Here is a 15,017-nt window from a genome sequence, read left to right on the forward strand (position 1 = left end):
ACATATAAAACATAAATCGATTTCCAGTATTGTTTCTTTAAATCATGAACGACAATGCCCCAAATTAATCGTGAATGCACAAATTAACTCTCAGATTTCCCTAAATTCATTGAATTGGATGAATGCATGTAACAACCCAAATTATTCTTCTCAAGTTCCCTATATGAACAGCATGATAGAGTTACATTCAAAGATCATTAAATTCCATGTAAATCATAAGCATTGACAAGGCAATTATAACTATGAACTGCATGATACTTTTGCCAAGAATCTACTTAACACGATTGTGACTAACAATCTCCACTACTTGTAATAATAAGTTTCTAACGATTAGGTGAAAGTCCCTTATAATTTAGCATCAGATTCAAGCATGCAAACTAAGTAGGCCTCCTTTATCAACACACAAGAATAAGTTATCAATCAAATAGATAAGTAAATCGCATTCATGTTTTACGACACAATAACTAAAAGGAATCAATTCATATTAACATATGTCCATGGCTTCAAATTCACCACTAACTAATAAGAGTTTAGTTCCACATGTTCATAGCAATTGAAAAGCAAATTAAAATAAACATCGAGACTGAAACAAGGGAAGAAATAACTCTTAAAACTCCCAAGGATGCAAATGGCTTGCGCACAAGGCCCTCCTTCATCAATGGAATGCACGACAAGGCTCTCCTTCTTCTCCAAAAGGTGCGGCAGAGATGTATATGGATGTAGGATGGTGTTTTGTGATGTAGAATGGTGGTTAGGGTTGCGGCAAGGGTGTTTTTGAGTGGTATGAAGGTGGTTCCGAATTTAGGCTTTAAAAACACATATATAGAGGCACGGCAAAGCTAGGGTTTTCACAAAATCTGATGGGAAGAGGTTAGGGTTTTGGAGATAAAAGGCTTGGCCCATCCAAAGGAGAAAAGAACTAGGGTTTGTGCAGCTTTTTAGGCTTCTAGAAGTGTTAGGTGCGGCACAACCCTAGGGGAGATAGATTAGGGTTTAAACTTAGTAGATTTTAAGGCTTAGGGCCTAAAGATTCGGTTTAGGGTTTAAATCAACAAAGAAAAGGGTTTTGGCCCACTTAGTTTCTGAAAAGGATTTGTAGAACCCAAATCCACAAGGAAAAGGGCCTAACAAATCAGAATCCAAAAGGGAAGAGGCTTGAGAGGTGCGGCAAGGGTTGGAACCAAGGTGAAAAAGGATTAGGAAACTTCCAATCCAAGAATAGAAACTTTCAAGAATGGAAACCTCCAACTTTATAAACTTTGGCTTCCAATTATGAACTCTTTGTTCTTCATGTTCATTTCTTCATTTCTTGCCTCCTTTGATCTTCAATTTCATCCATCCATTTGGCACCAAGCATGTGATATCCATTTTATGCTCAAAATTGCTCCAAAAGGCCCCAATTGCACTTTCTTGCCAACTTTGTCATTTGGACCTATAAACACATGAAAATAGCTTAAAACACTATAATAACCACAAACTAACTATAAAAGTGCAAGAAAACAAGCTAACTAAGTCGCATAAATATGCTCCTATCAAATTCCCCCACACTTAGCTTTTGCTAGTCCTCGAGCAAAACAAAGGAAACAAAACAAACAAAACATAACCTAAACCTTCCAACATTTCCCTCAGGGATTTCCAATGAAACATGACACATTAAAAATCACTACTCACATAGATTTTAGTTATCCCTACTCTCAAGCGCATACTTAATCACAGTCACCACTTACTAGTTCGCATTTAATCACATAAAACAACATTTTGAATGTAGTAACATGCCTTAGAGAATTCCCTCAATTCCTCACCGGATATACACTCTATTTTCACACAGAATTTCTGACTACACTCCCCATACTAGGTATATGTGAGAAGATTGATGTAAATATGTAAACTAACACTCACATAAGTTATAAGCGAAGAAAGCATTTTCTGGAATTATTAATGCATGTATATATATATGATCTCACGAACGGAATGCTACTACTTAGACACGAGAACCAGGGATACCATATGCTCATACCAATCCCAAACTCCACATATTGAAATACACAACAACCAAGATCAAAGTCTAAGGGTTGTAATAGGGCTAAGGGTATTGGCTAACAAAGAAAGGTAAGGAAAACAAACGTTCTTAAAGCAATAGTAAGCAAGGTAATGAAATTGACACTTAGAATTCACTTTTGAATGCAAAAATCAACTTTTAAACACAAGGGAAGATTCCTACACACTTAGGGCCAAATTCAACTTTTTGGACCCTTTCTTCAACAACCAACACTTTAGAGCTCTTCTTTATTCTTTTCACAACTTTTCTTTCTTTCTTTCTTTCTTTTTTTTTTTTCTATTTTCCACGAATTTTTTCTTTTCTTTTTCTTTTCCACCCGTGCCTCATTTCTTCCCCCACACTTGTTTTCTAGAACAATGTTGATCAAAAGGAATTCCCTCTAAGTTTTTATCCACTATACTTTAAGAACAAGGGTGTGGATAGTCCTATTCTAGGCTAGGTGAGGATAATGTGGCTAACAAAGAAAATAGGCTAATTAAGGCTCAAAGGGGTTAAACCTACAAAACCAAATGCATGGAATGAAGGCTTTTTGGCTCTGGTGGTAACTACTAACAACTTCATCTTGCTATATGTTATGCATTCAATTTTAAGTTTTGAATGAAACGGGTATGAGTTCTAGTATTTGGAACTAAAGTGATAAAACGCATTCTAAGTAGCAACCAAGCAAAGAATAATGAGATCATGCAATGACTTTAGAAAACAACAAATCACAGATTACTAACTCTCCAAATAAAGTTTAGGCTTAAGTCTCTCAGGGTTGTAGCGTTAGTTTGAGTTCCTTCCTTCAAGCATGTTACCAAAAACTTATTTTTTCCTTTGTGATTACATGTGAATTCGTAAACGTTAACTACAACCAAGCATAAACCAAAGAGTATATCAAACTTCCATCCATGTTTGTAACTTTCTTTCACAGTCATGCAATTAAAAACCAAATCCTCATCATTGTGTTGGAAGGTACCCTAAGACACAAACAAACACACAAAAACAACTCTTTTTGGGTTTTTCAAAACAATTTTTCAAATTTTTATGAGATTTTCGGATTTTTATGTCAAAACACACTAAAATGCACCAAAACAGCTTAAAAACACTTAAAAACAGCAAGGAACAACTTTGGAAGTTATGGGTGATAAAATCCCACGAATTTGCAATAAAAACACTTGTTTACCCCCCCCCCACACACTTAAACCAAACATTGTCCTCAATGTTTCAAACATAGACTCACACATATGCAAGCAAACAACACAACTAACAAACACAACAAACATGGCAAAGTAAAAACAAGAAAGAACGCAAATCTGGTTATGGAGCTCGAATTCCTTCAATCCCTCGTTTGAACACATGGGTTGCCTCCCAAGAAGCGCTTGCTTTAACATCTTCCAGCCGGACGATACCTCTGTTTAAGTTTGAATAGGGCCCATGGCATGGAGGGATATGTTTTCCACGGCATGCTCCTCAAATACTCATACATTGGCTCTCTGAATGGAAGGGGATAGTAATCCTTCCTGATTGGGGTGTTGAGCATCCTAAAGTCAATGTAATCATTCCCATCAGCTTAGATTCGATTGGGGAGCTGCACCATACAAGGTAACAACCTATTAGTTGAATGGGAATCGAAATTGGAATAGGTAGCTTACCAATGGGCTGCAAGGAAATGGCAGCACAATCCACAAATGCATGTGGGGTGTTCTCGGGCAGATTTAGGGTTTTAAGGATTGTGGCCGTAAACTCCTTGTCATCCACTCCAATTCCCTCTTCGTTGGTGGTTTGAAATGCATCCTTCTTGATAGGTGTTGAAGGTTCTTGCCCTATATTTTTAACTACATCAACGGCAAAACAAGAACGAACATGATTAGGCTTCTCCACATAGTCAGAAACATTAAAATTAATCATATCACTTCCAAACGCCATAGTTACTGCTCATTTAGCCACATCAATCTTGGTTTGAGCTGTTTTCATGAAAGGACGTCCAAGTAAGAGTGGTGATGATGGAGAGTGTGCCGAGTCTTCCATGTCAAGCACATAAAAATCTGCAGGAAAAATCAAATGGTCTACCTGCACCAAAACATCTTCTAACACTCCTTTCGGATATGCATTAGATCGATCGGATAATTGAATAATAACACCATCATTTTTAAGCTCTCTGAGATTCATAGATGCATAAACAGAATATGGCATGACATTAATTGATGCACCTAAATCTAGCATAGCATGATCAAACCTTGTATTGCCAATAACACAAAAGATAGTGAAACTACCTGGATCTTTGCATTTAGGTGGTAGTTTTCTTTGCAACAATGTAGATACATTCTCACTTACATGTACCACCTCTTTCTCCCTAATCCGTTTCCTTGTTGTACAAAGCTTCTTCAAGAACTTAGAGTACTTCGAGATTTGTTTTATGGCATCAAGGAGCGGAATATTGACGTGCACCTTCCTAAACGTCTCCAGAATGTCTTTTTCATCCTCTTCATTCTTAGATTGCATGAATCTGCTAGGAAAAGGAGCATTCAGTGGAATAGAATTTGAAAAATTTGAATTAGGACGTACCTTGGTCGAATTGGATGGTTTGGGAAGTGTAGGAGTGCACGGCAAAGTTGTTTCCTTCCTTGCCGTGGGTGTGTTTTGGACATCCTCCTCTTGTTGTAGCTTTTCGTCCTCTGTTTGGGCAGGTTTGGATAGTTGGGAGTCCGTTCCAACTTCTTTTCCACTTCTCAACGTGATGGCTTTAGCAGTTTCAAACCTTCCCTTCGGATTCACAATGGTTAAACTAGGGAGTTTTCCTTCTTCTCGAAACTGCCCCATGAACTCTGAAATCTGCCCTATTTGCCTCTTTACTTCACTTATCTCCTTGGCTTGATTTTGTTGGCCCTGCATTAATGAATTTAGTAATCGAAGAAGTGTATCATTATCTAGTGACGAACCTAAGTTAATTTGGGCAGATTGTGGTGGGACTTGTGGTGGTACATATGGCCTTTGAAACACCCCAGGTGGTGTTTGCCGAAATCCCCCTTGTTGGGCAGGTTGTTGTGGCTCTCTCCACTTGAAATTTGGATGATCTCTCCACCTCGGATTGTAAGTGTTGGAGTATGGATCGTTTCGTGGCTGATTTTGGCTCCCAAAACCCACGACATTGGCAGATTCCCACCCTCCATTCTCAATCAATTGAGGGCATTGGTCATTAAGATGTCCTTGCATAGAACACATGCCACAAACACTTGGTCCTTGTATCTTCATCCCTTCGGCCATCTGAGATATAATAGAAGTGAGGTTAGTTAATTATGATTGAATGTCGGACATAGAACTTACCTCATTAACTTGCTGCCGTGGGGGGTCTTTTTGTCCAAGCCCTTCGTATTGTTATGCATTTAGCGCCCGGTTGGCAATTAAGATTTTTGCGCCATTGGTGTTTTGTCAACCAATGCACCTCCCACTGAAGCATCTAGCATTTGTCGCTCAATTGGAAGAAGTCCTTCATAAAAGTATTGAAGTAGAAGTTCTTCTTTCATTTGGTGCTGAGGACATGAGGCGACAAGAGCCTTAAAACGCTCATAGTATGCTGGAAAGGACTTTCCTTGGCTTTGTTGAATGCCACTAATCTTCTTCCTCAAGAGAATGACTCTCGAAGTGGGGAAGAACTTCTCTAAAAATGCCCTCTTCATGCTTTCCCAAGAAGTGACCATCCCGGGTGCTAATTCATAAAGTCAATCTTTAGCCTTTTCCACAAGAGAGAATGGAAAAGCCTTCATCATCAAAATGTTCCCATCAACATTAATGGGTGTTATGCTCGAACAAACGACTTCGAACTCCTTGAAATGCTTGTTTGGATCTTCCATGGACAACCTATGGTATTTGGGAATGTGATGTAACAAGCTTGACTTCAATTCGAACTCGTTGGTCTTGCCTTGAGCAGCCAAGGGGTATTGAATGCAAAGGGGTGCGGCATTAGCCAACCCCGAGGCTGAGAGTTCTTTTATTGTACGATTGTCCGCTGCCATGACTTCTTCTTCTTCTTCAAATTCAGATTCAACCTCTGAACTTGAACTAGGTGGATTAGGTTCTGGTTGCTTCCTCTTTCGTCTCAAAGTTCTTTCAAAATCATCGTCGAACTCCAAGATGTTTGCACCAATGTGTTGAGAACTACAAATCATAAACTAATACCTAAAACAAGGAAACAAACACAATCTGCAACCAAGTATTAAGGCACGACAGAAACACAAAAAACACACACACAAACTCACGAATAAACATAAAAGAAAATACAAAAGACACGACACAAACAAGGGATTAGCAAGTTTGCTAATCCCCGGTAATGGCGCCAAAATTTGATGTGAAAATTACTTGACACACAAATTAAACCCTATTGTCGACAATTGTAGCAAAGATGTAAGTAGGGATCGTTCTAAACCGGGGATTAACTAGGGCTGCTAATCTACTCAAATCAAACTCTAAAACACTAAACTAGACTTAAAAACACAAGAATAGACTCTCTAGACTCTAAATTGACCTAAAACATTTAAATTTGCCAAACTAAATGAAATTGACTCAATTCTAGACCTAACAAGTACTTTGAATGAAATTAACACTTACTTTGACTCAAAAGATTAAAAGAAAACAGGTTGTACCTTAACTAACTCAGAATGTACTTAAAAGACTCAAAACAGATTCTAGGGATGAAATTGGACGAATTTAAGACTAAATTAAGACTCAAACAATGTTTATGGACTAATTCTAACTTATATTGACTCAAAATACTCTAAAGAACCTAATTAGGACAAGTTCTGACCTAATAACATAAAACAGAAAAGGGGGTTTGATTTCTGACGAAATTGAATTAAAACTAAACAAATTGCAAATCAAAGTAAACTAAAACGAAATTAAGATGAATTCAAGGGTGAAAAGCTAGTTAGAGGATCCTTCTCCACTCATGAACATATGCAACATAAATCGATTTCCAGTATTGTTTCTTTAAACCATGAACGACAATGCCCCAAATTAATCGTGAATGCACAAATTAACTCTCAGATTTCCCTAAATTCATTGAATTGGATGAATGCATGTAACAACCCAAATTATTCTTCTCAAGTTCCCTATATGAACAACATGATAGAGATACATTTAAAGATCATTAAATTCCATGGAAATCATAAGCATTGGCAAGGCAATTATAACTATGAACTGCATGATACTTTTGCCAAGAATCTACTTAACACGATTGTGACTAACAATCTCCACTACTTGTAATTCTAAGTTTCTAACGATTAGGTGAAAGTCCCTTATAATTTAGCATTAGATTCAAGCATGCAAACTAAGTAGGCCTCCTTAATCAACACACAAGAATAAGTTATCAATCAAATAGATAAGTAAATCGCATTCGTGTTTTACGAAACAATAACTGAAAGGAATCAATTCATATTGACATATGTCCATGGCTTCAAATTCACCACTAACTAATAAGAGTTTAGTTCCACATGTTCATAGCAATTGAAAAGCAAATTAAAATAAACATCGAAACTGAAACGAGGGAAGAAAGAACTCTTAAAACTCCCAAGGATGCAGATGGTTTGCGCACAAGGCCCTCATTCATCAATGGAATGTACGACAAGGCTCTCCTTCTTCTCCAAAAGGTGCGGCAGAGATGTATATGGATGTAAGATGGTGTTTTGTGATGTAGAATGGTGGTTAGGGTTGCGGCAAGGGTGTTTTTGAGTGGTATGAAGGTGGTTCCGAATTTAGGCTTTAAAAACACATATATAGAGGCACGGCAAAGCTAGGGTTTTCACAAAATCTGATGGGAAGAGGTTAGGGTTTTGGAGATAAAAGGCTTGGCCCATCTAAAGGAGAAAAAAACTAGGGTTTGTGCAGCTTTTTAGGCTTCTAGAAGTGTTAGGTGCGGCACAACCCTGGGGGAGATAAATTAGGGTTTAAACTTAGCAGATTTTAAGGCTTAGGGCCTAAAGATTCGGTTTAGGGTTTAAATCAACAAAGAAAAGGGTTTTGGCCCACTTAGTTTTTGAAAAGGATTTGTAGAACCCAAATCCACAAGGAAAATGGCCTAACAAATCAGAATCCAAGAGGGAAGAGGCTTGAGAGGTGCAGCAAGGGTTGGAACCAAGGTGAAAAAGGATTAGGAAACTTCCAATCCAAGAATAGAAACTTTCAAGAATGGAAACCTCCAACTTTAGAAACTTTGGCTTCCAATTATGAACTCTTTGTTCTTCATGTTCATTTCTTCATTTCTTGCCTCCTTTGATCTTCAATTTCATCCATCCATTTGGCTCCAAGCATGTGATATCCATTTTATGCTCAAAACTGCTCCAAAAGGCCCCAATTGCACTTTCTTGCCAACTTTGTCATTTGGACCTATAAACACATGAAAATAGCTTAAAACACTATAATAACCACAAACTGACTATAAAAGTGCAAGAAAACAAGCTAACTAAGTCGCATAAATATGCTCCTATCAGTGTGAAGAACTAAATTGTGACTGACAGGTTGAGTTTAGTAGATTGCATCTCATAACAATTACCGTGAATTACATAATTGAGTAGACATACTGGTTATGATTTGTGTAGTATCCTGTAATTTTTCATTTAGCGTAAAGGGTTTCGATTATCTATATATGTGGCTAGACATAGCATTGGTAGATAGTTAGAAACACGGTTAGTATATTCTGACAGGAAATATTGACGATTCAAGGGATAATTGCTAGCAACATGGGAATAATTTGATGTTAATATGAATAACGGTATTAGATGGGATTGAGAATGAGGAGCCTGATGTCCTAGTGCTTCCATATATTAATCTTTTATAATTCATTCAGTTTTACTTCGTGTTCGATCAATTGTTATTTTTACTTTCGTTTCGTTTCTTTGCATATTTGAATTTGTCAATGTAATCCTTCTTTTAGTTAAGTATAGTTTGAAGTCAATCTCAATAGTAAATTTAGGTTAATCTAATCCTTATTTGAACGACACTTTACTTATCACTATAATACTTGAACGATATTGTACACTTGCAATTATCAACAACAGTGAGTAAGTTGAATAAGCGTAACATCTTAATATTTTGGCAGCGTTGACACAAGTTCCTTACTTCATTATGCAAAGGGACAAGGATTGTTTGCCCTTCTTGTTCTCGTGCCCTCTTGTTTTGTGTGGTCACAGTTAAGCCACGTCAACATTTTATATTGTTTTTTTTATAGAGATAATAAGACAAAAATGAATAGTAATATAAAATATTGACGTGGCTTAACCGTGACCACACAAACAGGAGGGCATGAGAGGGCACAAGAACAAGGAGGGCAGACAATCCTTGTCCTATGCAAAGAGGTGCAATTGATGTCTGCAACAGAAGAAGGGAAGCAAAAAGAGAGAAAGTAGTTATTAGCAAGATTCACTGAACAAATTGACTTTTTGAACCAATCGGTAGTTGTACTACATTGCCAGACTCTAACATTCTGCATAGACATTTTAAGCCAATAACAGTACCTAAATGTTTTGGTTCGGGATAAATTAAAGAAAAACTAATGAAAAAGGTTTGAAAACTGTGAGTTTTAACGAAAATGACAAAATAAAGGGTAAAGTGAATAGTATCAGATTGACTTTATAGTGTTAAAATGTGATTTTTCGTTAAAGTGAACAGTACTGGAAGCTTTTCATTAAAATTCCCATAAATTAAATCTTCTACCACTTCTGGTTCTAAAAATTCATGCGGCATGTGATGGATTTTACCACAATCCAGCACAGTATGTGAAAAAAACCACCGCTGGTTGGTTTAGTAGTTGTGGATGAATTTCAAGCTCATATTCTACACGGCATGTTCTAAGTTCGATTTCTGGTGCTGATGAATCACTCGATGGTAGCCAATGACAGACTAAAATATCTCTGTGAGTCTTCTTGGCCCTCAAAAGGGTGGACTGCCGTATCAAAGCCACAAATTGATCCCATTTTAAAAAAAAAACAGCTCAGTCATAAAATGTTTTTGGTCTTAACCCAAATAACAATATATTGTACATTGCAATTTGCTAACAAAATAGAAAAAACATTGGAAGGTTGATACAACTTCAATCGTGATGTATAGAAAAAGGTCAATGATCACACTAATTATATCATAAATGTTAATACCACACCTAACTTCTTAGTTAAATAGTTGAAGAGGCACCATGTGATCCCTTAGTACCTATCAATCCCCATCCACCCCACCTACATGTTGCGCTCCCCTTCTTTACAAAATTTAGACGGTGCCACAACCAACATTGGTCGCTCTCTTTGCCATTGCAAAAAGTTCTCTTGTCACTTTGGTACAATACTTTAAGTTTAAGGTAAACTCTATGACACATGTAAAAGGGTTTACATGATCCTTTATTATGAGAGTTGATGCACTTGATAATTTTTTATATGACCCGTTAATAAGATACAAAAACAACATAAAATAAAGGATTTCGAGTCAACACGATAGCTAATCGGGTCGTTATCTGGTCACCCGTAAAGAACTTGTTAATAACAAGTCCTTAACGGGTTTACACGCAAGTAACCCATTTCAACCCATTATGAAAAAAAATATTTTGATGATTTTAAAGTTAAACTACTAAAAAAACTTACTATAAATACAATAGTCATATAGTCATAGTGTATATATTGTATATTAAATATGTATTATCGTATTATTATTATATTATTATTAATATTATTATTATTCTATATAAGTTTTTAAAAAATTAATTTTTATTTATTTATTTTTATCATAAGAGTTTCTTATTATCATTACTAAGATAAATTTTACTTGACTTGTTGTCCAAAATTCAAATAAACTAGTATTGTATATTTTTTGTCAAAACTAATATTATAAATGACCTAACAAAGTTTTTTTTGCTCTTTCTCATACAATCATACTCATAAATATTAAACCCTCTTAAAAGTGAGATTAAAGCATTATAAAAACATTAAAAATAAAAATACTAAATTAATTTAAAAATACCAAACACATTAAAAAAATTATAATAACTAATTTATAAGTGCAAATACTAAGGCTTTTTCATTAGGCTCTTATTTTGGGATATGTAAGTGACGATGTGGTATGTATATACCAATATAGTATTAAGTTTTTCATTTGATTATTTATTTGTTTAAATATATTTTATTTAATGGGTAACGAGTTAGGTCATATTATCCATTAACATTAACGTGTCGAGTTCGGGTCATGTCATATTACTCGTTCATTTTAACAGGTGTTACACAACACGATCCGTTAAGATATCGGATACGACACAAAAACGATACGCACACAAGAAATACAACACAAATGCTAGGCCTAAGAGTTGAGCTTGTTATTTTGAAACAACGTGGAAGGTTAGATATATAGGCATCAGGAACATTTTTGCTCACCACCGTAAACTATGGTTTATGCTCACCACCTTATTTATCACAGTTAGATGAGTTTGAATTTCGAGATTTGTGTAGTAGATAGGCACAAATCTCAAAATTCAAACTCATCTAACAGTGATAAATAGGTTGGTGAGCATTCCCACCACTTGAGGGTGGTGAGCAAAAATGGCACTCTATAGACACTACTTCTACTTGAATTTACCTACTTTAGCCTCAAATTAGACTAAATTATCATCCCAACAGCCTGACTCAAGTTTCCACGCCAAGTTACTCTGTCACCCTGGTTCCGTCATTAGTCGGTGGGTTGACTCGTGTACATTCACATTTTAAATCATGTTTCGATGAGTTGATCGAAATTTAACTCGACTTTGTTTACGCTAAACTGAAAAGAAATTATGCTAGTTGTCAATTAACTATCAAATTTCCAGCTCGTTACATACTCATGTTCTTACTAATAAGCAATGGTTTTTGCAGGTTCTTTGGTCACATCGGCAGAAATGGATAGGAACACAAATACAATGTGGATTTACCCCAAACTTAGGCAAACGATCGCATAAAGTTGATTAGCCCCATTACCATTGAATTAAACAACAAAAAGATGATGTTTCTTTATGTAATCGGCGCCCATGTGGTGGGTGGGCCCACGAAAACTAAAAATCGGATTCCACAAAGACTTGCTTTTAATTTCTTAATTGACATGTACACCTTGCAACTATCAATAACGATTATGCATTATTGCATCTTTGATCACAATTGAGATAATTTCTAAGTTTTTATTTTTTGCCACCCAAAACCCAAAAGGAATATATTTTTATCTTCTTCCTGTACCCCAATATTGTTGCATAAAGATTCTTTTCGGATTTTTTTTTTAAAGTATTCTAAGAATAAATTCATTTTATCATTTAATCGTACATTATGCGGTCAGCTTTCGTTAGGTACTATTTGTGTTCTATTCTAAATAAAATATTTAAAATAATTTTTTACCGCAAGCATGAACGAATAAGATGAACTCATTTCTAGGACCCTCACAAAAAAAAAAATCTGAATAGGATCCTATTCCATACCCCAATACCAATATACCCCCATTTCTTTTCTTTTGACACCCACTTCCACCTCCACCTCCCCCAAATTCCAAAGGCTTTGTAGTTTGCACCCTTCACTTTGTTGAACAAAAAGACTGCCATGCTGGGTGGAAAATAATTTGTTTCAAGTTGGAGGGCATTTGAGCAAATTAGGAGCCAAAGGGTGCCCTATGAGGAATGCCTTTTCTTCTTCTTGCTGCGGAAGGAGGTGGAGGCGGAGTGGGCGGGCATATGTCTTGTTGTGAGCCTTCACGCAACTCTTCTCTCCTCCCCATTGCCTCCTCATCCTTTGCCTCTAAGGTAAAGTTTGCATCCCCATTTCTATTTATTCCCGCAAGCTTCACCATTGCCAACCAAAAAATCAAAAATTTAAGAAAGATGGTAACTTTTATTTACAAAATTACACCCCATCAACCAATCTAAAAGGGTCGTGATTTTCACATTTCCGTTTTGTGTTTCTATCCCTTGTTTTTTTTTTTTTTTTTAATTTATTCAATCTAATGGCTAGAAAAAAGAAAAACCAGAGAGAACATAGTGCAAAAATCACTTCTCGTAAAAAAAATTCCAATTTAATGAATGTGATGGCTCATGAGAATGATCATTGTCAGTGGTGGGTAAATGATGGTGATAGTGATGGAAATTAGATAAATGTGGGAATAAATTTATGAGCACAATGTGAAGCAAAGCAGGCAAGAAAAAGAGGGTTGTTTTTTAATTTGATTTTTGGAAATATACATAAAATAAAATTAATGAAATGCTAACCTTACAGCCGAGTGAGCAGAAACGAACAGGATCCAAGAGGCTTCTGCCACAGATTTCACAAATGTGGGGAGATCCCTTACTCCCAGCCTTCGGCTGAGGCCTCTCATTCAGAAACATAACTCTGGCGCTGTTTATCACGTATGTCTGAACTCCGTTTATGTCTAATACCTTCTGCACCTCTGAAACCCTCACCACATCATGGTATGAAGATCTCCTTATCTGCAAAAAAATTATGAAATTTGAATATCACAATGCCAACAAAAATATGGGGAAATTTTGGTTTTTTGTTTCGAACAATGTGATACCCTAAACCACTCTAACCGAAAACGGGGATTTGAACTTGGTGGAAGGCGGCAGAGACATTGCCCTGACAAACTGGCCTAACCCGCTTTCTAAAAAAAAAAAAAAAATTGTTGAGATGGAGGAAGAGGGTTGGTGGAAAAATTAATCGGGATTTAACCTGAATGACTTGGTGATCTTTGTGTCCGGAGGACCTGCAATAAAAGCAGAAAGCGTCTCCACTGCAATCTAAGCAGAACATGTTGCACTCACTTCTGGCGGCGTCTCCATGTGTACGGCAGACTGTGAAGAATGATGTGGTGAGCAACTGCTCCAGCCATGGCGGCACCAGCATTGTCCTGTCCTGTAAGATTTATGAAACCCAAAAAGTCAAAATGCAGATTGAAATGGGGGAAATTAGAAAAAAGGACCAAATGGGGTGCCTTTTTCCGAGAGAAAGACAAGAACTTTACCATTGCGAGCAAATCGGTATCTAGAAAAATGTGATGCTTTTGCTTGGATTGGAACTTTTTGTGAACCCAATGGCCGAAACGGTGAAATTTGCAGGCTCAGAGTACTTGCAGAGGAAAATGCACAGAGAGAGAGAGAGAGAGAGAGAGAGAGAGAGAGAGAGAGAGAGAAGGAGAGAGAGGAAAAGCCTAAACGACCTGCAACTTAGACTTCAACAAAACAACGCCTAGACTGGGGGACAAGGCTGATAAACTAATGTGGAGAGCGCTTAAGGATTGGACGGCTGAGGATTGGGCGTGGTGGCTGAAGCAAGGGGGCTGCCGTCGGATGGATTTGAGATAGATGGGTAGGTTTGGCTCTTACGCTAATTTGGATCTTCTTTGCGTCTCTACTTAAGGCTCGAGGTCGCCCACTTGGCTACGCATAGGCGAATTAGTTAGTCAGTGTGATCAGTAAACGGTATGGTACATCACGTGTTATTAAATAAATTGTGTGATATGTGTGTTGAAAAGTTAATATCTTAAAAAATAAAATTTCTCACCATTCCTATTAAAACAGATAGTGTACTACTTGTGTTCCCGTCACAACTAAAAATTTACGATCCATCAAGTGTGATCCGGCCCTTTTTTCACTCCACGTGGCTCAACATGGTCGGTCCAATGATTATAGGAATCATCAATTAATTGATGAAGCTTAAGAGGGTAAATAGTGAAGAAAATGATGGTTTTATAACATTATGAATTTGTTTTCAAGATAGTGCAACATAAATTTCTCACTTCCAAAATATTTGTATTTGACACTTAATATTATGGTTTAACAATATTTCTTTTCACTTGTAAATAAGAGGCCTTAATTTCGATTCTCACCAAAACCGAAATTAAACCAAATTATTATGGTTAACCTATTATGAGGCTTAACGACTCCCTCATCCCTTATTATACTTCAAAAGATAGTTTATGTTGTTCAGTTATCAATTTCTTT

The 15,017-nt window shown here is 36.7% G+C and overlaps 2 protein-coding genes across 2 annotated transcripts; both read right to left on the reverse strand.

Moving 5' to 3' along the window:
• Positions 1-3,976: 3,976 nt before the first annotated feature.
• Positions 3,977-5,739, reverse strand: LOC139191182 (uncharacterized). Its single transcript, XM_070811750.1, has 4 exons — positions 5,484-5,739; positions 5,366-5,406; positions 4,376-4,927; positions 3,977-4,111 (listed from the first exon to the last, which is right to left on the reverse strand). The coding sequence occupies exons 1-4, from the start codon at positions 5,737-5,739 to the stop codon at positions 3,977-3,979; spliced, it is 984 nt and encodes a 327-aa protein (XP_070667851.1).
• A 6,634-nt stretch (positions 5,740-12,373) lies between these two features.
• LOC103454734 (protein RGF1 INDUCIBLE TRANSCRIPTION FACTOR 1-like) lies at positions 12,374-14,412 on the reverse strand. The gene is made up of 4 exons (XM_008394333.4): positions 14,039-14,412; positions 13,747-13,929; positions 13,287-13,505; positions 12,374-12,862 (listed from the first exon to the last, which is right to left on the reverse strand). Exons 1-4 carry the CDS (start codon positions 14,039-14,041, stop codon positions 12,674-12,676), a joined length of 594 nt encoding a protein of 197 aa, XP_008392555.1. The 5' UTR covers positions 14,042-14,412; the 3' UTR covers positions 12,374-12,673.
• Between the last annotated feature and the right edge of the window lie 605 nt (positions 14,413-15,017).

Source organism: Malus domestica, chromosome 14 (genome assembly GCF_042453785.1).
Source record: "Malus domestica chromosome 14, GDT2T_hap1".
NCBI classification, from domain to species: domain Eukaryota; kingdom Viridiplantae; phylum Streptophyta; class Magnoliopsida; order Rosales; family Rosaceae; genus Malus; species Malus domestica.